We start from the raw sequence: 23,564 nt of genomic DNA, 5'->3' as shown, positions 1-23,564 counted from the left end.
GGTTATCTTCAAGCCAGCTTCTCCTTTTACAAAAACCCAAAACAGCACTCAACCTGTACATCCAGGTAGTGACAATACATCTACCCCAGAGCTCAGAGCTGGGGGTGTGCAGCACTCCAAGGTGCATGGCAAACCTCTCTGCCTCTCTTCTGCCTATGCAGTGGTGTGGACAATGTGAGTCTGTTGGGTGCTGGGCATGAGAGTGTCGGCAAGAACAAAAACACTGACCCAGATGTCAGATTATGCTGAGTACCTCAACACTGAGGTCAAAGGCCAAAGTGGGGACTACCTCCTGTGATACTTGTGGTCTTTCCTCAGCCTTGTGTTAAGACATCCTGCACAGAAGCTTTCAATGTCACTGTATAAATTATGTACTTTGATTTATGTTTAAATGAAAACCAATGCTAGCAGTGTTCAACAACTCTCAGGAGCTCTAAATAGAAAATAAAGAAGAATATAAAATAAAATCTCCAAAACATTTGCAACAGACCTTACCATTTTCATTGACAAACGGGTACACACAAATGTGAGGAATATAAAACCCAAGTACCCTTAATACCCTCCCTTAAACAAATCCCATCCCAACTGCACTCACCAATCGGGACTTCTGTCCCCTCCTCAATGTAGATGGGCAGTGGTGATTCCTCCATAGGATGAGGCACTGATGGAAAGTAATGAATTGTGGTAGTATTTGTCGCAAAGTGACTAAAATAAGATGGTCCCTTTCTTATCATTACAACTACATATGGCTGGTTACTATCACAAAGAGCCCCTTCTCAAAGTGGTCACCTCCTGTCAGAGACCGGCCCAAGCCAGGGCCTGAGGGGTTAATCCCCACTGAGCACTCACTGCCACAGGAGCCAACTCTCTGAACAGGACCTGGGAGAGATCCCTGTCCCGGATGCTTCACCATCCTGCCTTTTCACTGTGACCTCAATACTCCCATCCCTGGAGTTTAACTCTCTTTTGGAAACTCCCACCATTGTAGAAGCCAAGAGAAGCCAATGCACAGACAGGCACAAACAGAGTTATCGGGTCAAAGTCATAATGTTTCATGCACAGAACCAGAGGAGAGAGGCTCTGGTGCTCAAAGCTTGCTGTTAGCCATGGAAAAGCCACAGCATGTGATGGAAGGCTGCACTGCAAATGGCCTCTGGACCACTGACTTCATTACTCCTTTTAGAGTGTATGTATTTGACTTAGGAATTTTCTCTGGGATACTGCAATCTCCAAGCAAAACTCCCCAGATCTGCACTGCGTGGTTATTCTGCAGTTTCCAGACACCATACAGTCACTGCTGTAGGGTTCATCTCTTTGGGTTCTTTATTTGGCAGCTTCTTCCCTTAAAGGGGTTTTTGCTTCACCATTTCCCCTTTATAATCTATAGGAAGCAAATGCTTCAGAGGATTTTCAAGAGATTTGAATTTCCCATTCTAGAATGAAATAATAATGAACTACAAATGTTGAAAATGTTCATACTCAAAAACCTTCTGGAATTTTTTCTTCTCTGTCACCTTTTAAAAATGATGATCTACCTTCTTAACCTAGCCCCATCTAGGATTCCCAGCAGCAGGAAAGGAGGATTCTTTAATCCTTAGTGGGGTATCCTTCACTTAGTACTGGATTTCTTTGGTTTGGGTTGTCTTTTTTTTTGAAAGATTGTCTTATCCATAAAACCAGCCAAAGAACACTTGTGGTTTAAAGCCATTAAATAAAGCATCTAACAATGTTTCTGCTAGCAACACAACCAGAATAAAGAGTGTTTTCCACAGATGCTTGACTAGCAACAGGCATAATAAGAACCCCAGGCTGGCATTTTGCAGGATGCAAAGGGCTGCCAGCTCCTGCCTTTCCATCAGCCCACCCTCGCTCACGTGGAAGATGAAGGGAAGCACAGGGGAGAGGAAGAGCAGAACACGGCTGCCTACAGAACTACTGTACAAGCCACAGAAATCATGGTCTACCGGGACGCCTTGCGCAAGCCACTTTTATCTAGAAGCTGAACTAACATTCCAGCTCAACAATAGCAAAAAAACATTTGTTACCACACGGCATTTTGCTACATATTAACCAGCAAGTTGCTACGCAAGCATAATGGAGTGCTGCAATTCTGAGATACATGTTGTTAAAAAAAAAAAAAATTGATTTATGGGAAATCAGCCCGAGGTGAGTGCTCGTGGGCTTGCCATGCCACTGGACACAGTACATGCTCGGAAGTTATGCGAAGCAGGCCCTGCATTGGGAACAATGCAGTCGTTTTCCTTGCTAAGCTAATTTTGCATAAAGGCAAGGAGAGTCTTCATCTATGCAGCCCCGTAAAACATTTAATCAGATTTATTTACTAGGAAGAAATACCAGAGCAGAGCTTTCTACGCTACTCAACAGTTTTCAAAGCTGAGATCTGCTAAAAAAAAAAACCCAGAAAACAACCAGGTGGCTAGATGGTGTGGAAGAAAACCTGTTGGGTTTTTATGACATGCAGCTTTCTCAGTCCCACGAAGAGTACTTTAACAGGCTCCCCCAGACTGAGAGCCAGGCTGGAGCCAAATGCTTTCACAAAACATTTGCAACAGTACCCACCAATGGCTGGTGGCATCTACTCTTGCTTTAATGGGCATCACCACAGGATGTGGAGAAGGCCTGAAATACCTACAGGCTATTTGAGGCCAGGTACACGCACAGACATTCTCTCTTACCCATACACACACATGCACACACCTGCACACAGCAAACAGCTCTATGGGCAGAACTTGGATTCTGTAGGATCCAAGGCACAAAAGCTGACTTTGTCACAGCGTTTGGGGAGCAAGGACTCTGGGGTGCTAAATCAAGCTCTCACTTATGTGTCTCCTCTGCTTTGGGCAAACCATTTTAACATTATCCCTCCAGGATTTACACACCGACTTTATGGGCATGCTGCTTAAATGTCTGCAAAGTGCTTTGCAACATTTTCTAAATTCTGTGGTGATACACACAGAAGAACTGCACAGACAAATTTAAGGTATCAGTTGCTGAGCATTATTGCTGTATAACTACAGCCTATTTTTACATGCTCTATACTTGGTTTCTACACACAGATGGTAAGTGTTCAGCATTTGAATGTTATAATGAGTTTTTTAAGCCTTTTTGTAATTTCAAGCAATAAACAAGCATAAATAACACTTACATGAAGAAGAATCTCTGCTGAATGTATTTTCTTTTCCTGTTAGGAAAAAAAAAGAGAAAAAGAAAAGGGAAAAAATATTTTAAAGGAAAAAATGGGTCCAGCAAAATAAGTCAGACATATTTCAATGCTATAATGCACTGTGTTTTCTGAATTTCATCAGTAAAAAGTTCTCTTTGAAGAACACCAAGACACTGGATGCAGCACCAATGTCAAAACAGGAGATCATTTCTCGTGCATTTCATCCTATATAGTGCATCACAGCAGATATGACTATGTCCCCTCTAAATGGCAGGACAATTACACTGCAGCAGTGAAACAGAATACAAATGCCATGTGATCTGGGTAAAAAATGAAAAAATAAAAGAACCTTTAACTACATTCCAGCTCAGCGATAACCCCATGGCTCAGTGTTTGGGCTGTTCTCCTCCCCATGGACATGGGACTGACACCAACACCATGAAGCAGGGCCCTCCTAGTGCATTTTGGCACAGCAGGGTTGTTTTTCCATGCCAGCGTTCAAGCACTGACTGCATTCAAGCCCGGGTTGGGCAGCCACAGCAGCGAGGCGTCCTTCGAGGCTGTGACAATTCCGAGTGACAGAGAACCACAACAGGAAACCCAGTAACTGCTGAAATGGGGAACCTTCCCAGCAGGCCCTAACAGCCACCTCCTGCAGCCACGGCTCTGCCACCCTGCTGCCACCACCCAAAGCTTGCTGGCATTTGATTCACACTGCTGAGCTGGTGGGTTTGGTGGATGCTCTTGGAACAGGGTTTAGGGCTGGCACTAAATGGCTTTTTGCTGGTGTAAATCTGGATACACTGAAAAAAGGGAGGATGCTGTAGGACACCAGCCATGGTTTCAGGGTCACTGACTGGCAGCACAGCAGCCCTTCCAACAGCAGGTTTTTGGGGAAAAACGAACAGTGAAGAGTGGAGGGTTCAATTAATTTCTACGGTATTACTTTGTATCAATATTAGCTACTATGTAAGCAATTTAAAGTTTACATGCCTTGGGATGTAAACAAAGCTCACACAAATCAATTAAATCCATGGAGCTACAACAGCTGAGGGTTCAATTAAATAGGCATACATGGAAGAAATTCAACAAATATTAAATCACTGCATTTTCATCCTCATACTTTTCTTCCAAGAGCAAAGGACCCAATCCTGCAAGCAACCCCCCTAGAGTGCCATTAGAATAAATTTTAGTTCCGTGTATAGGGCTCGTACTGGAGCAGACACAGGATTACTTTTTAAAAAAATAACCCTGATCCATTCTGGTCATTAAGTTAGTGATGAATAGAAGTCAAAGGCACTAATCCGACTGGGTAATCTATTCAAAGCTTCACTTCTTAAATGATCTACAATTTATTCATATGACCAATCAAATAAACATTACTTACAAAAGGCTGCAACTACCACGGCTTTCCCATCCATCTTTAAGTGTTGTAATATGGTTAAATTTACAAGAAACTAATTAGCATAATCTTTTCAGAGCTGTTTGCCAGCATGATTAAAACCCCAGGTAGGGCACCACTGCAGAGACTCCCCTTACTGGTGGAACTGGCAGCACTACCATTGTTGCCCCACTGCCCACTGAGACAAAAATATGGGGCATTAGAAAATATAGAAGGGGCAATATTAAAATAATAGGGGGTTGCTGAGCCTTGATGTGCATTGATGAAAATTCTAGGAATATCACCATCTGGAAAGTGCCCAAGAGTCTCTTTGGAAACATTCTGCCCATAGGACCTGGCTGGAAGCCACTAAGATACACTAAGAGTATTGATTTAAAAAAAACCCTCACTGAAATATTGGCAATGATTAGCTGTACAACAAGATCCTCACCAAGGCTTTACAAACAGAACTCCACTCAGGCAAGGGAGGTTTCTCAAGCACTCTGCAACAAGGGCAAGCCAACTTAAAGTGTCTTCCTAGTTTTCCAGGACAATGTGGCACCTCTCTTCTGCCAGCATTTCACACCAACTGGAGTCTCCTGCCATCGCCCCAACACTTCACCTCTGACATGAAAGCTCCAGGCAACCTAGGCAAAAGCTCCACATTTGAAACTACCAATGAAGAGCTGTATGCCAAATTTTGTTTCTGGTTACAGAAAAATAAAATAAAACAGAAGTCGGTAGCATTTGAAAGACTCCAAATTTCTACCCGATTCCAGACAAAGATTCCTTAAGCAAACAAACCAAATGCCCCAGGATTTCAATGCAGCACCCCCGAGCACACATCCACCCTCTCTGGGCCTACAGGCACCACGGTGCCACCTGCGACCTCCTGCTTTTTGCCAAGTATGACAGAAATGAGCCATCACAGCGCAGGTGAGAGCAGCAGGTTAACAAACACCGGCAAGAAGCGGCCTTTGCTGCCCGGCCGGGGTCCCGGGCAGGGGAAAGGTGTCTGTCGCCCTCCAGTGGGAGCTGCCACAGGCACCAAGGCAGGAGAGGTGCGAAGGGAAATGGACATGGGTGAAAGGCAAATAAAGAGAAAAAGGACAAAAATAGAACATGCAAAGCAGATAAGAGACAGTTGAAGGGGAAACAGGAAGATACTATTGCTGAAAGTACCAAAAATGCAGAAAATGCAGTTTCCAACAGACATCCTCCTTCTACACTCGTGCTTCAGACTTGACTTGGTCCTTGTGAGGGACACTGTCACTGTCACGCTGCTGGCTGCCTCAGCTGCTCACACATTTTGCTTAAAAAAAAACCCCAATAACCTTCAAGGAAACCTTTCCGTACCACTTGTGGCAAAGGTACGCAATGCCAGAAAGCAGCTGAACGCAGACCCAGAGGTAAACACCCGGCTGTCAACAACCATCAGAGCTCTCACCAAAGGCTCTCCCATCGAAATTCCACAGCAGCAGGTTTTAACGGGCTGATTTACCCTCAAACCTAAAGCCATAAAACCTAAACCGGTAGCAACTGCCATCCGAGCCCTGAATTACACAGCCGATGACATGTGTCCCCGTCAGGACTGCCTCACTGTTTTGCTAGTCCAAAACTCAAAACATTTTCACATGCAAGCAATAAAAAAAAATGCAGTTACCAAAATAGCACTATCAACGTAACCAGCTCCTCTCGGCACATTTTCTTAATGCCTTTCCCAATACGGTTAAAAAACATGGGAACTCATCAAAAACCTCCATCTTTACACCTTGGCACAAACTGTGCTGGAATAAGTGTGGGTTTGTATTTCTTCTGTATTTATCTGGATCCTCTCCCACTATTTTTTCCTTTATTTTCATCCGTGCTTCCCTTTAAACATAGCTCTTATTAAACAGCAGAAATCAGCTTCTACAGTTTCCAAATACCAAGTTTTGCCACTCTTGGAGCTGCCTAAGGACAACACAGCTTGCCTTCAGTATCATAAATAACACATACTCTGCACATTTCTTCGCCTGGGTGAAATAAATTCTCCCATGCTCTTATATGGAAACCTTGTGAGTCCTCCCACATACCTCCTGCTATAATACCAGGCAGCAATGGGCATTCATTATCTTAAAGCCAGCGGGTGAATTTTGGATCCAAGTTACCCCCAGACAAACCCAGAATTATCACCCCTTTGCACCACGCTGAGCTTGGTAACCTGCCCTGTGTAGTCCCTGTGTTTCATTTCTAAGCCCCATCACTACTTTGATTTCAGCATGTCAAGAAGCCACAAAATAAAAAAGGAAAATGAGGGGAGTAAAAAGGAAAAACGAGGGAAATCACAAGAAAGCAGCAGCAGCGGTATTACCCACCAGGTAGGCCCATTAGCATCAGATGTAGCATTGCCTGTACCAGTCTCTTCACTCGAGGTTAGCGCACGGCAAACAGAGAAAGCACAGCGGGGAGGGGTGGGAGGAAAAAATGGGCAAAAATAGCCGGGGAGAGAAGCGTGCGCCGTCGATGTGCTGGAGGGCGGCCAACGGGGAATGGCTGAGAATGTTATCGCCAAAAAAAGTTAACGCAAGGTGTGGGGGGGGTGTGGGGTAAATAACCGCTGGGGAGAAAAAACACCGCCGAGGTAATGCGAGCGCCGGGGAGGAGGGGGCTTTCAGGAGGAGGATGAATTAATAAATAAATGGAAGGGGGGAAGGGAAAGCGCGCCCGGGGGCACCCCGAGTCGAGGCGGACAAAGGGAGGACGATGCCCGGCTCGGTTCGGCTCCGCTGGGCGCGGAGCTGCCGCCCCTTTGTTCGGCGCGGCAGCGAGGGGCGATCCGCGCCGCTCCGCCACCGCCAGCAGCGCAGCGGCAGCGGCGGCAGCGGCAGCCCCACGCCCGCCCCGCCGCCGTCCCGCCCGGGAGGTGCCGGTACCTGTGTCCGCTGGCCGCGGTGCCTGCGCGCCGCTGCGCCCCTGCGGCGCGTCCGGCGGAGCGGTGCGGCGCGACTAGCAGCGCCGAGCAGGAGGAAACGGTAATTTATAAGCGCTTTCTTCCTGACCTCTCGTGTCTGTTGTCTAATGAGGGAGCTTTGAGCATCACCCATCCTGCTGAGTGGAAAAACACCGGCACGGCCTCTTCTTTGCTGGGGAGGGGGGAGCCTAAAGGAAGGGGTGTGGGGGAGGAGGGGCCATGCCGCAGACACGGCGGCGGAGCCCGGGCTGGCAGGCGGCCGCGGGCCGGCGGGGAGGGGCGGGCGGGTGCGGGGCAGCCTCGGGGGGGCCGCCCCGGGCCGCCCGGCCTCCCCCGCGGGCAGCGGGAGCGGCGGCGGGGCCGCCCCGAGGGACCCGGCCCGCCGAGGGCAGGGAGCGGAGCGAGGGCTCCCAGCCGCTGAGCTCCTCTCGGTATTTTTCGTTTTTTTCAATCGTTGTTTTTTATCTTTACACAAAGAGTGCCCTCCTCACAGAAAAAGCATCCCACGGCGCTGTCACCGCCGCTGCCCGTCCCTGCGCCTGGGCCCTGGCTCTGCTCCTCCGCGTCCGCTTTTCTCCCCGGCCCCCCGGGGGACTGGAGTCTGGAGCCGGTGCCGCTCGGCCAGGCTTTGGGGACAGGTTTGTTCCCGGAGCCGTCTGCTGCTGGAGGAGGCAACACGGGAGCGTGGTGTGGCAGGTGCCTGGGAGGCTGGGACATCCCTGCTCTGCCCTGCCGCCTCCCAGACGCGCGGTCCCCGGCACCGGAAAGTCCCGGTCGCAGCGGGAGAACAAAGTACGGCCGGGGCGATCGGCGGGGAAAATGAGCAGGGCAGCGTTTTGTTTTGCGTCGGGTTTCACAGAACCGAAAGCAGGTCCTCTTCCCCTGCAGGCGAACGGGTATATGACTCAAACATGTCCTTCCTCTCCTACCTGCATCCCCCCGGTTCTCTACATGAAAGGATTCAGCAGCAGACAGTGTCGCGAGGCATTTTCATATAACCCCTGCTGAAGACTTAGTAAGAGCCTCTGTACTGCAAAATAGCATTTGCATTGTGGGGGTACAGTTGTGGTGAAAAGGAGATTTGGGGACATCTGTGTTTCACAGAAGTCCCTCTGTGCTAACCTTGCACTGGGCACAGCAGGGATGGACCAAAGGAGAGTGGATAGTCCCCACACCTCTGCTCTCTAGGTTTTCCCGAATACAAGATGCTACCTTTCTACACCACAGACTAGGACAGCAGTTACTGGGAGACCACCTCCGGAACCCATAGCCTATGCATAGGCTGCTGGAGGGATCAAATTCCATCACAGCAGCCTCCAGGGAGGTCTCAGAAAAGGCTGATTTCCTTAGCTGGTTCTTGCAAAAGCTACACCATTCTGCACGCTTTTTAATGGCAATACAGGATGCCAAAACCCCCTGTACTGTAGTCACACAACCGATTTTCCCTTGCTCCAGTGCATTCTGTGATTTTCCATATCCGAACTGATTCAGAAGGTTTTTAGCAGAAAACCAGACAGAGATAGAATATACACAGCTAATTGATGACATATCTCCACTGAACAGCCTCGTTTAAACTCGTAACGATGTAGTCCGTGCTGCCACCTACGTCTTCTGATTCAGGTTTCTTGTGTACTGCAACTTTGATTCGTAGGCATCCTTTGCAGGAGGCAGCTCACATTTTGTGAGTTCCACGAGGGACCACAAACAGGCGGCTCTGGCTGCAGTAGGGAGTGAAGAAAAACGTTTCTCACCGGCTCAGCCACTTGTTTGGTTGCAGTGAGGATGCCTAGATGCAGATTAGGAACCAGCAGTCACATCAGTGAAATGTAAGTAGTGGCTGGAGCCTTGTCTGTGTGAAGGATCCTGCCAGCACAGCTGTACCACTACACAGCAGTGGAATATTTTGCTCTAGTTCTCTAGAGGAATCAAAGTCTGTATTTTGTCTCTTGCTCTCTCTTCTGTTGCTCCTCACTTCTTAAAAGTCAGCCACACAAAGCACATGGTTGCTCCATGTGTTTAAAAATAAAATGTTTGGGATAAACAACCAACAGCCAAAGCCGTTTTGAAGTCAGAGGCATGTACACAGTACCTGGAACTAATAATAATAATAATAATAATAATAGTAATAATAGTAATAATAATAATAATAATAATAATAATAATAATAATAATAAAGTTATTTCGTGCCATAAATGTGCTCATTGCTATTTCATTATGAGACAGCACAATTTCTGAGAATGTGCCTAATGAATATTTGGGGGAGCTCTGCCTTCAGCTGCAGTGGCGCACAGCAGCACTAATGCTTCTGGCTTCTCCACTCTCTTATGTAACCGAAATCACAAGTTAGAGCCCAAATTACAAAGCATAAGCATGTGTATAATATTAAGCATACAAATGGTGCCTGAAATTACTATCCTTTTCATGCAGGTCTGTTTTTAATCTGTTAGAATTTTTGCTTCTGCAGCTTTATTGATTTCAGTGTCCGCTGATGCAGTTCATAAGGCAATCAAGCCAACCCCTTAAAAACCCCACTGTGAAGACATTAACCCAAACTTAACTAAGGCCAAAATCACTCTGGCTAAGGTAGATGGAGTTGAAATGACTTTTACACCTCGAGTGTGTCCTGTATCAAGATGCTGTAACAAGCAGAACACCATATCCCTGTGGTTGCTTTGGCAAGCAGAGTGGCAGGTTTCTGCACCCCAGTCCAAGGCATGGGTTTGCCATCACCTTCAAGTTTTCCCTCTTTCTCAGAGTCTATTTTTGCCACTACCATGCTGATCTACTTGCTGGAGTTTTAAGGTGTTGGATGCTGATACAGCGAGTGCCTCTTGTATCTGTTTAATCCGATAACATAACTCTTTTTTAATCTCCACGTCTGGGTCACAGGGTTTAAAAAAGACACTGGGCCAAATCCGCAGCTTGGCTACAACGTGTGGAAATGTACTGAGATGGCACGGAAGTCAGGAGAGATTCACTGTATTTGCACCCGGGTAGAGGTCTTGAGGGGCAGGGATGTGAGTGCCAGATTTCAGATGGATAAATATTAAGCCAAGGGTATGGCAGAGCTGATTCAGGTTTCCATAAGGTGAAGGGAGGGATATTACACCAGGACCTAAAATATGCTCATCAGCAAATTCGCCTTAATTTTTAAATGATAACCAATTTAATATTTCTTCATTTTTTCAGGAGAAACCTTGTTTTCATTGGCTGCTAGAGGGAACATGATGTTTCATGGACTCAGGACCAAGATGGGGCATGGACAAAGAGCAGATTTTGCAGGGATTGGGAAGATTTTACAAATAAAGATTAAAATTTTAAAAACTGAAGTTCATCCAGGCATGAAGTCCAGCAGAAATGTAGGAGAGAAATGGACAGCACTGTCTGTGAAGGATTGTGTAAGCAAGAATGGCAAAACCATGGTCTGAATAAATCCATTGCACTAATTATTTTCTGTACATGAATTTCCTATACAAAGTTACATGGGGTCAGTCTTTGGGGTTCCCCTGTATAGCAGAGGATCCTGAGCCTGAAAAGAGAAGCCGATTTTGTAAGGGATTTGCATATCATGGAGTGACTCAGGATTGCAGATTTTAAGCATTACTAAATCAGGGAATAAATTGTTGCTATTGCTGTTACATACCAGGATATCTCACTAATCCACACAATCCACTAAGTTGCTGTAGTTTTAGTCTGTGCTTATTTTAGATGAAATTATGGCCTGGACGGTTAATTTTTCTTAGTTTATCCATATAAATCAAATATAAATAAGGTATCAAACAGAAACCAAAACATGACCTGTGTTTTTAGTACACTCCCCATCATGTGAACCTGCCAGTGATAGAGCTCTGCACCCGGTTTACAAGTCAAACACAAAGGCAAAGAAAAACCACAGGTCTTCTTGAAAAATAGCCAGTTGGCATTAAATTCCCTTGCTTTAATGCTCTGGCTGCCCTGTTTTGCTTATATTTGAGACTGCCTAGCCATTATGGGATTGCCTGCACTGGTCCTTTCCTTACATCAAACTAATTACAAATTAACTTAAGGCACTTAGCAGGGCTGAGAGGCTGGAGCTGGTCCTTTCTGAGTTTGGAAATGCCTGTTGCTTTACAGTGGCTGATTCCTAAAGTGAGGGGCAAACACACAGGAACCAAACAGCCTGGAACCAAAGTGGTCACACTGGCTTTTGAAAACAGTGAGTCTCTCAAGTTAACTGACAATCAGCTACCTGGAAATAAAAGCCTCTCATATATCCAAAGGTTTTCACTGGGATTTTCAAGATCTCCTGGGCAATTTAAAATCCTTGAAAGGAATGCACTATAGAATGAAAAATATAAGTATTATTAAAGAATGTCTCTGAACTGAAAGCCAGCCAGTTTCATAAAAATGAGCTAAAAAAGTAATAACAGGTAGTCTGTCTCTGCTGGATGCTATATGAACCGTATGTTTTGTATTTTGGAAGTCACTCTAAAACAATGTTTTTTTCTTCACTATTGCTGTTGGGAAGAACAGTAGAAGAACTATGTATAAATGAGATTAAAGTAATCTAATTTATAAAAATAAACAATGTGCTTTCATCTTCAATTCATATCCAGTCATTTGGGCTCTAACTTTAAAAAAAGAAGATAAAAATTTGGAAATTCAGAAAGGATTTTGAAAGACAACTGTTTCCCTTTAAGATTAATGATAATCATACTTGTGTGTTCAAGGGAGAATAGATCCAGGGTTATGTAACAGGATAAAGAAACAAAATCCTTTTTCCTTAAATTAAAATAACCAGTATGTGTGTGAATTTTTGTCAATCACTGAAAATTCAGGAAACCCATTTTCTTTCACAACTGCATTCCACATGCTAAAATTGACGTCTTCTAACTTTTAAACAGAATCACAATAATTAAAGACAAAAAAGATTTGTTTGTTGCATTTGACCACACTTTTCCAATAGAGGAATGTTCCCTAGGGAAAATTCTGTGGCACTTGCCCTGTGCAGCAATCCAAATACATACTCATCTTTTTATTTTATGTGGCATTAGCAAATCTAGTTATTGCACTTCCCAGTTGTTGTTTGGTTTTTTTTGCTTTTTAATCTGATTACCTAGTACTAGATATATGATAACTTATCTCTTTTAATCATTTTTTTGCCTGAACTATTACATAACAGTTCTTATAAAATCTTGCAATGCCTGCCTAAATTTACCAAAAACAGGACAAGAACAACAGGTAATGGATTTTTTGATGTTGGCATTGTTCTTTGCTAGCCTCATAATATAAAATTTATTTTAAAAACCACCCAAGAAAATAATTTCCTACCATAGTAACTCCATTTTCCACTTCTGCATTTTACAGAAGCACTCATATCAGAAATTCTGCATCAGAATTTGACACATAAAATTCCTCTATCACATGAGTTCAATTTTCCAAAAGAAGGCAAATGGTAGTATTAATAACCAAGATATAAGCCCTGAAAAGGCTGTCACTGAATGTACTTGCTGAAAAAAAAAAAAGACATCTTGGTGCATCTAATTCTGGAGTCATTGTTTGACACAATGCAGAGCAGTTGGGATTTGCATGGAAAGGCTTTGCTGAGCTCAGGTGATGTTCACTCGTGCGTGGGAGAAGCTCGTGTGAGCTTTGCTGAGCCACTCTGAGCTTTGTCTGCAGACCAAAATAAATGCTGCAGATGTTGGCCCATCCTTGCACATGTCCACACTCAATGTGTCAGTCCTGAAAGCAAAGCTCCACATCTGGGCAGTTTAAGTGATGTTCCCTCACTGGACCAAGTCCTCTGTCAGCACTGCTCCAGCAGCACAGGGTGTGCTTGGAGATGAGGCACATGGTGAATGTGCCTCTTTCCCTGCCAGTAACACACCTGCCATGCTGCAGGTAAATATTCTGCCTGCACAGATTTCCTGAGCACAACAGCTCCTGTCAAGTCAAGATGGTTGCATGGGAGCAGCAAAGGTGATATGGAATTTGGGAAGCTGTGGGAGATTGAAACTGGGAGACAGGGAAGAAGTTGTGGCAGACCCACTCTGAAAGCAATAAAAGTCAACAGAGTGTGAGGCTGCTCTGAAGAACCACTTCCATTTCCATTTGGAGCTGATTATTGAGCTGGAAAGGGTTGGCGTAACCACATCCCAGGTGACAGTAGTCATCACTGTGGAAAATAGTTAAAAAATGTACTGTGGAGGCAGCTGAGCCCTCATGACTTACACAATGGCTCCAGAAAAGGTGATGGATTAAACCCACCAAAGAAGAAGAGTGATCACTTGAGTGAATTCATACATGCTCATATTTCTTTCTATTTGCCTATGGGTCCCTCTGCTCCCTTCCCTCTCAAAGTGATGGTGAAACAGTTATGAGGAGTGTATAAGTGAAAATTATACACTCCTTATATACTTTGTTTATTCTGACAAATTACATTGGAAGATATAGGCAAACACTGGGAGAAAGTACTGTAAGAAACAAAACCATTCCCAAATGCATGCTTGTACGAGTTCAGACAGAAAGAATTTCTAGCTAAGTGAATTAATGCACTGCAAACAGGGAAAGGGCTTCAAATGCTTGAGTGTCTAGAAAAAGGAAGAAATTTAAAATGAACCCTACAAGCTCTCCAGCAACTGCTCATCCAGTATCATGATTTTAATTAACAAAACTGGAAAGCAAGCATATCATATAAACTTAAAACCACAGCGTTTTCCAGACTACCAGTCCAAATGCAAAACAAATTGCTTGCATCTGGTGGCAGGGAGGCAGAGCAGGGGCGGGAGCTCTGCTCCAGCCCGGCCGAGTGATGCTGCAGCATCCGCAGCGCTGCCCTGTCCTGCCTGTCCCATCCCTGCCCTGCCCTGCCCTGTCTGTCCCATCCCATCCCATCCCTGCCCATCCCTGCCCATTCCTGCCCATCCCTGCCTGTCCCTGCTCTGCCCTGCCTGGCCCTGCCCATCCCTGCCCTGCCTGCAGTCCCCCAGCACAGCCAGGCCACGAACACTTGAAGCATTGCCCACGTGCTCCGAGGAGATGCCTGGGCTTCCACCTCCCCTGGCAGCACGTTGCTCCATGCAGCAGTGCCACTGAGGGGATGCCAGCAGCTCCCAGGCGTGGGTGACCTTGATCCTCCCCAAGCAATTCCCTTTTCTGGACCTTTGGCACGCTCCCAAGTGATCTTTCATCCGGAATCTCCGTGGCCTAAAATAAATTCAGCAATATTCACTGTGGCATCCCTGTACTTCTCTTTTGGGATACCTGATGCTTATGTCCCAACCTGGGCAGAGATTGGTTTTATAAAGTTTATTTGGGTGCAGCAACACTACCAACCCAGCAGTGCATCCTTGCAGAGAGCGATTTCTGCTTGTCTGTCCCAGCCAGAGCAATCCCACTTTGTTGTCTGTACATGAGAAGTCAGGAAAGGGGACAGGGTGGAATAGGCTCAACACGAAGCACAAACTATCCAGACTTGGGCCTCTGAACCTCTTTGGTCAATGTTAGTTAGCTCTGATCTGTATCAAAGCCCAATATTATCACTTACTGATTATTAAATGTGCCACAAATGGTTAATATTTTGTGAACAGTTGGTCACAGACTGCCTGTAGCACTGAGCAATTGTCTCTTACTCTCTGTGTCAGTCAAAGTCCTCAAGTTTTCTCCTTTGTACTTCTCCAAGTTTGTCTGTTGGGCTCATGAAATTCATGGAGAGAAGTGAAAACCTGCCCCTATACTCCCATATTTCCTCGGGAAGCACATCCCAGCAAACTGTGGAGCAGCCAAAGTGGGTTTGGGATGCCCTTGGCACTCACAAGGACACCCTTGACCCCAGTTGCCCCATAGCAAGTGCTGCTGGAGGCCATCAGCATCAGGGAGCAGCTGCGTGGCCAGGCTGGGCTGTGGCAGTGACCAGGCATCATCCTGAGCAGCGGGGCCTGGGACTGCCTGGGGGCTGAGCTGAAGAAGTCACAGAGCGGAGGCACACGGTGCAGGGTGTGGTGGACCCCTGGAGGACCTGTGAAACTGTGTAGAGAGAGGTACAGCATCTCTCAGGAACATCCCCCGGCCTGCTGAGCTCAGGACACAGGCTCCAGCCAGAGCAGAGGACACTGCCACATGGCCACTCCACCTGGCTTCAAGTCAGGTTTCCCCTCAGATGAATTCATGCCACCCCAGAAATCTTTGCAGGTGTCACTGCCTGAATTTTGCATCCCTACTGGGAGGCTAAGCTCCCAGTTCTCCCAGTAAGATACAGGTTTAAATACAGGTCATGTTTCTGCTGTTTTCCACCAGCAAAACAGCTGTTTGCTCTAAACATGAAGATATTTTTGTAAGAGCAGCAGCATGAATTATTTCAAACTTGCCTCAGGATGAATTTTCAAGGGTACTGCGGAGACTGTTTCCACAACAAAACGGAAGCTTTTCTACTGAATTGTTCATGTTACTTTCATGAATGCTAGAAAAGAGGCTGGCTTTTTTTAAATGTCAGCAGATACCTGGAACAACGAATTTGTTTCCGTAAATCCTTTGGAAACTGTTGTTGTCGATGTTGTCTAATCTGACCAAAAGTTCAATTTGGCAATTTTTATTAAGCCTTGCTGTTAGGTATAGGCAATTAGCTTAACAAAATATCAGATAGGATCTCTGCTGTGTTTGCAATGCCTGTTGCTCTGATCCTTACCTGGTGGGAAATGGCTTTGGAGGAGCAGAGCCACATCTTTGTAGCTGTTTACATCACATTTCTGACAGAGCTCCACCCAGCTTTCCCCATTTGTACTTTGTTTTTCATGAATAAAGGTCATGGCATTGGCATCACAAAAAAATATTGTTGCTGTAGAAGGAATTCAGCCGTCCCTCTGGGTAATAAACAATGATGTACTCCAAGGCTGGCAGGGCAGCAATCAGAGATGGAAGAGAAGGCCGAGACCCATTGAGATCTCTGCAGACATCCCACAAGTCAGCTGTCTCCCTGCCTGTGTTGGGCCGCTGCAGACTCTGCATAGCCTCTAATATTTTGCCCAATCTAGATTTAGGCACCCCCAGCTGCTGGCAGTGGGTCTGTTGTGGGTACCTGCCTCCCAGCCAGTCACTCTACTGGAATGTGCTGTCAATAGTCAAAGGGCATTTTCTCTGCAACAATGTCCTACATTAGCCCAACACTCCCTGTGTGTGTTGGTGGCCTGGGGACATGGTTACCAGATGTAGTTGCCAACCTCTGGTTGCCCCTGCTCTGGAGTGCTCTCCAAGGAGGTGCTGTGGCCAAGGCACGTTGTTTAGTCTGATGCTTGTGTGGGACTCTGACCCAGCTGTAGCCCAGCTACACAATACATCATTTTAGCCATGCTGTATCTAGATCAGGGAATAAATGTATAGGAACTACATCCCTTAATTCAGCTATAAAGTAAGTGAGATCTCTCCCATGTTTCTGTATAAACATCCACACTGACCTCCATGTTTGTGCTTATGTCAAAATCACCACTTTTATTTTGGCTCAAAAGCCATTCTTCTAAACTTTTGTTATGTGTGAGGCTCTCAAGCTGTCTGGTGGTTTTTCCTCCTTTCAGGCTGCCAGTACTTTCCAGCAAGATGAAATTTTAAATAACTTCAATATTCCAGGAGTAATTTCATCACCAGTGCCTGTAGAAACACTCCCCTAAACTTATGGTCCATGGTTTTATTTGGGATTTGGGATTGGGTCCATGGATTCTCTGGGCATGGACCAAAATCTCAATTGTTCTGACAATATGAGGGAAATGAAGAGAAGTTGCTCCATTATTGCTACATTCAAGGACACACAACAGCCAACAAGCAAAAGCTTAACATCAAAAGCATTGGGAATACTTTTAGCACAAACACTACTCAAACAATTCCCAATTCAGTAGAAGACATACTGGAGAAAAATCTCCAGGTTAGGCAGACCTTGAACTTTCTTTCCCAGGATCACACAAGTTGAGCAGCAAATCAAATTCTACAGAAGTAGTTGAGGATTTTATTAGTAAAGAGCCTAGAGGTGAAATTCTTGGTTTTTTTCTCAATTAGATATGTTTGAAACATTATATATGAATAATAATTATTACTTGTTTTTACATGGTGCTTTAGCATAATCCCAGAAATTATAATTTAGGGAGTACAGATCTTCCTTGTTGCAATGCCCTCAAGATTCCTGTGGCAATAGCCAGGAATCAGATAAAATAGAAGCAATTAATAAAGTGGTTAATCATTAAAAAATTTCCAACACCAGAAGATTTTGCAAATCACCCAGCAGGTTTTGTACATCCTCTGGCATTTGAAGTTTTGTCAGTAATGAAAGCAAAATGCATGTTGAATACAAATATAAGGCTTAAAACAATGTCACATGGGTGTCACATGTTAGTGTGCACAAAAATAATATTTGAAGGGAGCTGTTCAAATAAAATCAAAATTGTTTATTTTTTTTATAAAGCAATCTCCTCTTAATTATTAACAGACTAAAAGCTGCCTTAAAGAGATTCTAAGGCCATCATGCTCCTATTTTCCCTTAGCATCAACTAAATAGTGGTCAAATTGACATCCCTGTTTAAGGTTTCCACATCTCTTAGTACTTTGCATTGTATTTCCTCAGTGAAGTTTCCTAACTTCTGCTAACCATGGAGGCCTGGGAGGCCTGCAGAGCACATCCAGGCTCTATAGGAAGTGGTTTTGGCGTTGCTGTAGCAACCCCAAATCAGTACTGACTAAGCAGAGGTGCTGCTCAGCAGAGAAATCACACAAATGTCTGTACATCCTCACTGCTATTAAGAATGGAGGCAGCAGTTATTATGATCAAGCCTAATACCCTTTGAGGAAATTGCAATTCTCTCTTTTATTCCTCCCCTATGTTTTAATTTGACATAACTTCTATTCCTGGTGCTGCTTGCTGCAGCACACTCTCCATGACTGGGGAACCATTCTTTCCTTTGCTCAAGGTGCCCCCAGACAGGAAGTCAGGTTGGGTAATGAATCCTTTGTGACTCTGCAGCAAGGTAAAGGGAGAGGGATTTCACACACTGGAGAATCCAGGTCCTCTTTTACTTTACACCAGAGCTGATTGCATTTTGGAGGAAATAAATGAATCAATTTCTATTTTTTCTAAATGTGGAGCTCCTTTAATTCACCCTTTTAAAGCATTTGGAATCATCTGATGAAAAGTCCTAAAGAGACACAAGGCATCCCTGCTGCTTGGGTTGCAAAGCTAAAGCTCATGCTCTGAAGAGAAGTGTGCTTAGAAAAAAGAGCTTTTGAACACAAAAACAAACAATGGCAATGCATGCTGACAAACACTTCATCTGCCTGCTTCCATTTACATATTTTTACATATCCATGGAGTACTGCTGAGGGCCTTGGTCACCTTGACCTGTCACTGACACAAGTCTGTTTAAGCTTTCTTCAAAATTCGTCCCTGCTGCCACTCAGGTACTTTGTGCTGTTATTTTTGTTTGTTATTCATCTTTGAATTGGTTTCAGCCTGAAAGCATCTTTCTGGTCCCAGAACTCTACAGAATATATCAGGCCATCCTCTAGGGGCACTGAAAGAAAATCTAAAACTCCCTCCCCCATGACTCTTACACAGTCAACCCATATCCTTTTGATTTTAGACCTTGTTTTAGGTCTACACAAGAAAGGCTTTGACATCTTTAATTGGGTTTGGTTGGTTTTTTTCTCTTTAGTTTTGATTTCTTCCAGTTTTCTGGATAGATTTCACACAGCTTGCCACCACAGCTCTAGAGGACAATAAAAAAAAAGTATGGGAACTCCTCCAAAGTACGTGTTTGCAAGGAGTGCTGTGCCAGGAACATCATTACCAGAGTCCCAGTAAATAATCCAGAACCAATGCCATAACTTTTATGTGTACCAGGGGCACTGAAACCCATGCTGAAATACTTGGCAAGTCTGCCCTTAAACTAGGATATATTGTATTGATATTGGCTGTGATCAACCACAACATTCCTTGGTTTTGAGGTAGTATTTCTGAAGGGGGAGGTTTAGCGATGCCAGTTCTTGTCATATGTTTTCCTGTCTCACCCTATCTCCAAGCCCAGCTAATCTGATGATATCCAACTGTCCTAATGAGCTGCATCTACTTCTAGGCTGAAGCGTTGACAGCTGCCTGTTCTATTGCCAACAAAAACTTCTGAGACAACTGTATCTCATTCCTGCAAGTACGCAAATCACTTCATTTCTAGCACAAATATGAGATATAATGATATTTCTTTTCGTTGATCCAGGTTGAAAAAGAGGCGTGTGAAAAATGCCATCCAGCACTCAATTATTTCCTCACGTGCAGTTTAATCCCTCAGCTGGAAACAAGGGCTATGTCTATTGGTTACAGAGAAATCAAGGGCTCATGTCCCTTCCAGCAGAGGTACAGTCACATGGACTAAGGTCAGTGAGAAGGACATGTTCCTCCAATTAATGCTGGCATGTGTTTATTTATATTTTTATACATTGGTAATTCTTCCATTTGCTGTTCTTGGATTCAGAGTTCTTGGCAAGAGCGTCAGCTTGTTCTTATTCACATAGGATTTAATGCACTTAATTCTTCACCACCACCTTGACCATCTCAAGCACGTGGGATTTGCTCTCTTCCCCAGTGCTGTTGGACCCACAGACTCATAACCTGTCCTTCCCCTGGACTGCCTTTTCAAAGCACAGAAACTGGATTATAGGTAAGACCAGGTTCCCAACAAGCCATTATACACTACTCACAACATCTGGACAGAAAGCTGTCTAAAACAGACTGAATTTGGAGGAGGAATTTTGTCTTGGGGGACTACAGCAATAACAGACAACAATCCCCAAACAAGATGGAGAGGAGACACACAGAAACACTGATTTTGATCCAAATGCAGTCAGAACAAATAGAAGCAACACCTTCAATGGCAGATGATCAGGGCAGCTCATCTCCAGGCAGAACTAGTACTTCTCTTTGTCAAAAGAAAAACTCATGTCTACCCTCTGCCCCTCAAAAATTTTATGACTTGCCAGATTCCAGGAATCACAGAAAATACTACTGAGCTGGGGCCAAGGACCAGAAAATACAGGGGAAGCACATCTAGTCCTGGCAAATTCTTGTAGCAGCCTAGGTCACCACTGTGGCCTCTCCTGTGCCAGCCATTCCCACTGTTTTCCCAGCTGAAGGTAGGACCCATTTCTCCAATTGAGCTTTGCCTCAGTTAGTTCCTCACACACATACAAGCTCAAAAACTCGAGACTCTTGCCTAGGATAAGGCTGGAAGGAGGGAGAGGTTGTTATTGTTCTAAGGGGTTTATGTAGTTTTTTTAAATTAATTCTTGGGATATGCTCAGACACTGAGATGGTGGAGACCATATAAGCAGCTAGATTAGAGCAACAGACATAACAGTGGTATTGGATACAGAAATAACAGCCATTGCCAGTTCCATGGGAAGAGAGGACAAATGAATAAACATCAATCATAGCATTTGAAACCACCAGGCTTGGAAAAGCCTCTTGATTTTAGGAAAAATCCACTGAAAGATGCCAGGGCTAGATCTGGCATCTGACTTTTTCTCAGGAGTATAATTGCCATTGAGGAAGAAAGGGATTTTTGAGGAGCCATAAATACAGGAACCTTCTATGCCATTATCTTTTAGTCATAAACTCTATGGACAAATACAAGGCTTTATTTGTTTGGTAGGGTTTATTTTTGTTTTTATTTAAAGATGTAGTTTTCCCTAAGTTTTTTTCCCAAATGTTTTTCATTATGAAAAATTGCATGCTATCCCAGGATGATGTACAAACTGAATACAAAGGCAAGCAAAATATCCAAATAGGTCTAACTCTTGATATCTCCTGGATATAAGATGGTCTCAGCCCTACAGAACCTTCTCCACTCTTAGCAGATCCAGCACACCATCAAGAAGGCAGGAAAGAATTCAGGAGTAAATGATAAGTATATAAGGACTAATGTCAGTGCAACTACACTATAATTCCTATCCCAGCCTACGAGACCAGAAAGGTATTTTCAGTTTCTGGTGTTATTTACAAAGATGTTTCTGAAGGAATGCAGAATGTGCTGTTTTGGGGAGGGAGGAATTGGCTTCTTTAGAATTACTCAAAACTTATTAAATAAGAAGCTTTCTGTATTTCCTCACAGCTGGAGACCAATCATTGCGACACAGATAGAAAAGCTGGAGGCTGGAAGAGAAATTCTTTGATTTAACCCCAGTTCCTTACACACACAGCTGGTGTGTGCAAAATGTGTCCAGGTTCTGTGAAGTGCGAGATACTGAATATCTCTGTCTGCCTCAGCAATATTTGAAGCTTTACATTGAGCTGAGTGCTCAAATCCCAGAAGGTGGCATTGGGAGGCAAATCCCTTAGGACATCCTTGGTGTCAAATTCTTTGAGGATACTTGAGTAGAATAAATGTATCACAGCGAGGTGACATTTACCTTCTACAGAGCATGAAGACCATGTGTTATGAAACTCTGTTCAGCTTTGGTTTCCTCAGTAAAAGAAAAATATTATAGAATAAATCTAAACATAACCACAAAGAAGTATTAAGAGGCTCGAGGTATTGATTCAAGATGGGGATACCCAAAATACACATTAAGGGTGGAATGCTGGCACCATGAATATCAGCAAGAAAATCTCCTGGTGGCTGCATTGGAACTGTGTCCATACAGTTTATCCAGACAAAGACAGTATAAACACCAGAGGCTCAATTGTCCCTGAGCTAACAGGGCTCAGTTGTTTAAGAGCAGGAAATGGCCCACCCTTTTCCCACCTTTGTACACCCAGGCAGGGGTCAGACACAGTGTAGCTGCCACAAGGGCAAGGCTGATTCCAGCTAGTGTCTGACACAGGGTGACAGAGGCAGCGGGATGGCAGAGCTGCTGCCCTGGAGCTCTGCCAGTGGCTGCAGAGGTGGCACAAATGGGGACAACATATGGCCAATCTGCGAAAATGCCCCGTGGGCAAGCAGATACTTTCTACATGCTGTCTTGGAGAAACTGGCTTCAACCCCTGTTCAAGACACAGTTTTCTTTCTTAAAGTCAATACTCAGGTGAAAGAAAAGTTCCAATAGTTTCCCATAAAAGTCTTCTTATATGAGAAAGAAGTCCAAGGAAACAAAATTATCACAGTCATTGTCACAACACAATCCCACCTTCTTCCAGTATCTTTTGCGACCAAAACAGGATCCTGAAGTAGTTGTTTTTAGTTCAGGATTAAGATGATTTCATCTTTCACATTAATTATCTGAATAAACGAGTACATACTTCTCTCATTCTTCATATTTGTCTTGATTATTCACCTTTGGTAATGGAACGTGTAGGAGTGGGAAGGCATGAGTTCACTGCCAGGGAGTGCCTCTGCAGGCAAAATGAGATGCAAGTACAAAAATCAGAAGCCATGATGGAAGAGAAAACTATTTTTTCATTTTCTCTTAACCTAAAAACTCAAGGCAAAATAGTTGCCCAGGCCTCTCCAGGAGCTCTCCTCATATTAAGCATTGTGAAGCCCCCATCTTGGGAATAGTGGGATCAGGCATTGAGAGCTGAATTTCCATGCTACATAGACATGCACACATTTAATCCGGTTGTGGTTTCCTTAATATGCAAGGATCCTAAAGCCAGCTCTGCTTTGACTCATCAGTTCCAGCTAATTTTCAAGCTAAGGACTCTAATAAGCAGATTCAAGAGCATCTGGGCAAATTTAGCTCCAACCAATTTGCCTCAAGAACATCCTTTGAATACATTTGCATAGTCTGTGCTCCCAAATCTACATCAAACATGCTTTGCCAGCTGCTGGCTGGGCCCCTCAGCCTGGCACACTGTTCTCACTGCTAATATCCTCTGAAGCCATGACAAAGTGCTTATAGTCATTCACTTTTCCTTTAGTTGATATTATGTGTACCTCTGTACCACGGTGTGCAACGAATGCCTGGAATAATGATGATTTAAATGCTGGACAGGCAGCGTGCAGGCAGGGAGCTCATGCCCCATGTCACTGTGCCACAACCTTGACCTGATGACAGGATGCCTGAGAGTAAGAATGCAGAGCCATCACTAGCACCAGGCT

The 23,564-nt window shown here is 44.4% G+C and overlaps 1 protein-coding gene and 1 long non-coding RNA gene across 12 annotated transcripts in view; one reads left to right on the top strand and one right to left on the bottom strand.

Moving 5' to 3' along the window:
- Positions 1 to 23,564, bottom strand: part of SLC6A6 (solute carrier family 6 member 6) — a 92,863-nt gene that overhangs the window by 49,572 nt on the left and 19,727 nt on the right. For 3 of the 10 annotated variants that reach the window (XM_064432748.1, XM_064432750.1, XM_064432756.1), the window contains 2 exons: positions 3,167 to 3,202; positions 596 to 661 (listed from right to left, as the gene is read on the bottom strand). The exons of 1 other annotated variant lie outside the window; for it this stretch is intronic. In XM_064432748.1, coding sequence (XP_064288818.1) covers positions 596 to 650 — 55 coding nt within the window. In that variant the 5' untranslated portion in view covers positions 651 to 661; positions 3,167 to 3,202. Of the gene's footprint in view, positions 1 to 595; positions 662 to 3,166; positions 3,203 to 6,922; positions 7,011 to 7,480; positions 7,688 to 23,564 lie in introns of those variants that run through there. 6 more of the 10 variants (XM_064432747.1, XM_064432749.1, XM_064432754.1 and 3 more) reach the window with 4 other exon arrangements.
- Positions 6,675 to 12,085, top strand: LOC135308050 (uncharacterized). 2 transcript variants are annotated; one of them, XR_010368601.1, is made up of 3 exons: positions 6,675 to 6,925; positions 9,170 to 9,344; positions 10,708 to 12,085. It is a non-coding gene; the product is annotated as an uncharacterized LOC135308050 (long non-coding RNA). The 2 variants fall into 2 exon arrangements; XR_010368600.1 differs by lacking the exon at positions 6,675 to 6,925 and adding an exon at positions 7,205 to 7,579.

This window comes from Passer domesticus, chromosome 9 (genome assembly GCF_036417665.1).
Source record: "Passer domesticus isolate bPasDom1 chromosome 9, bPasDom1.hap1, whole genome shotgun sequence".
Lineage (NCBI taxonomy): Eukaryota > Metazoa > Chordata > Aves > Passeriformes > Passeridae > Passer > Passer domesticus.
Note: the sequence above shows the minus strand (reverse complement) of the source record. Positions and strands in the feature narration are given on the sequence as shown.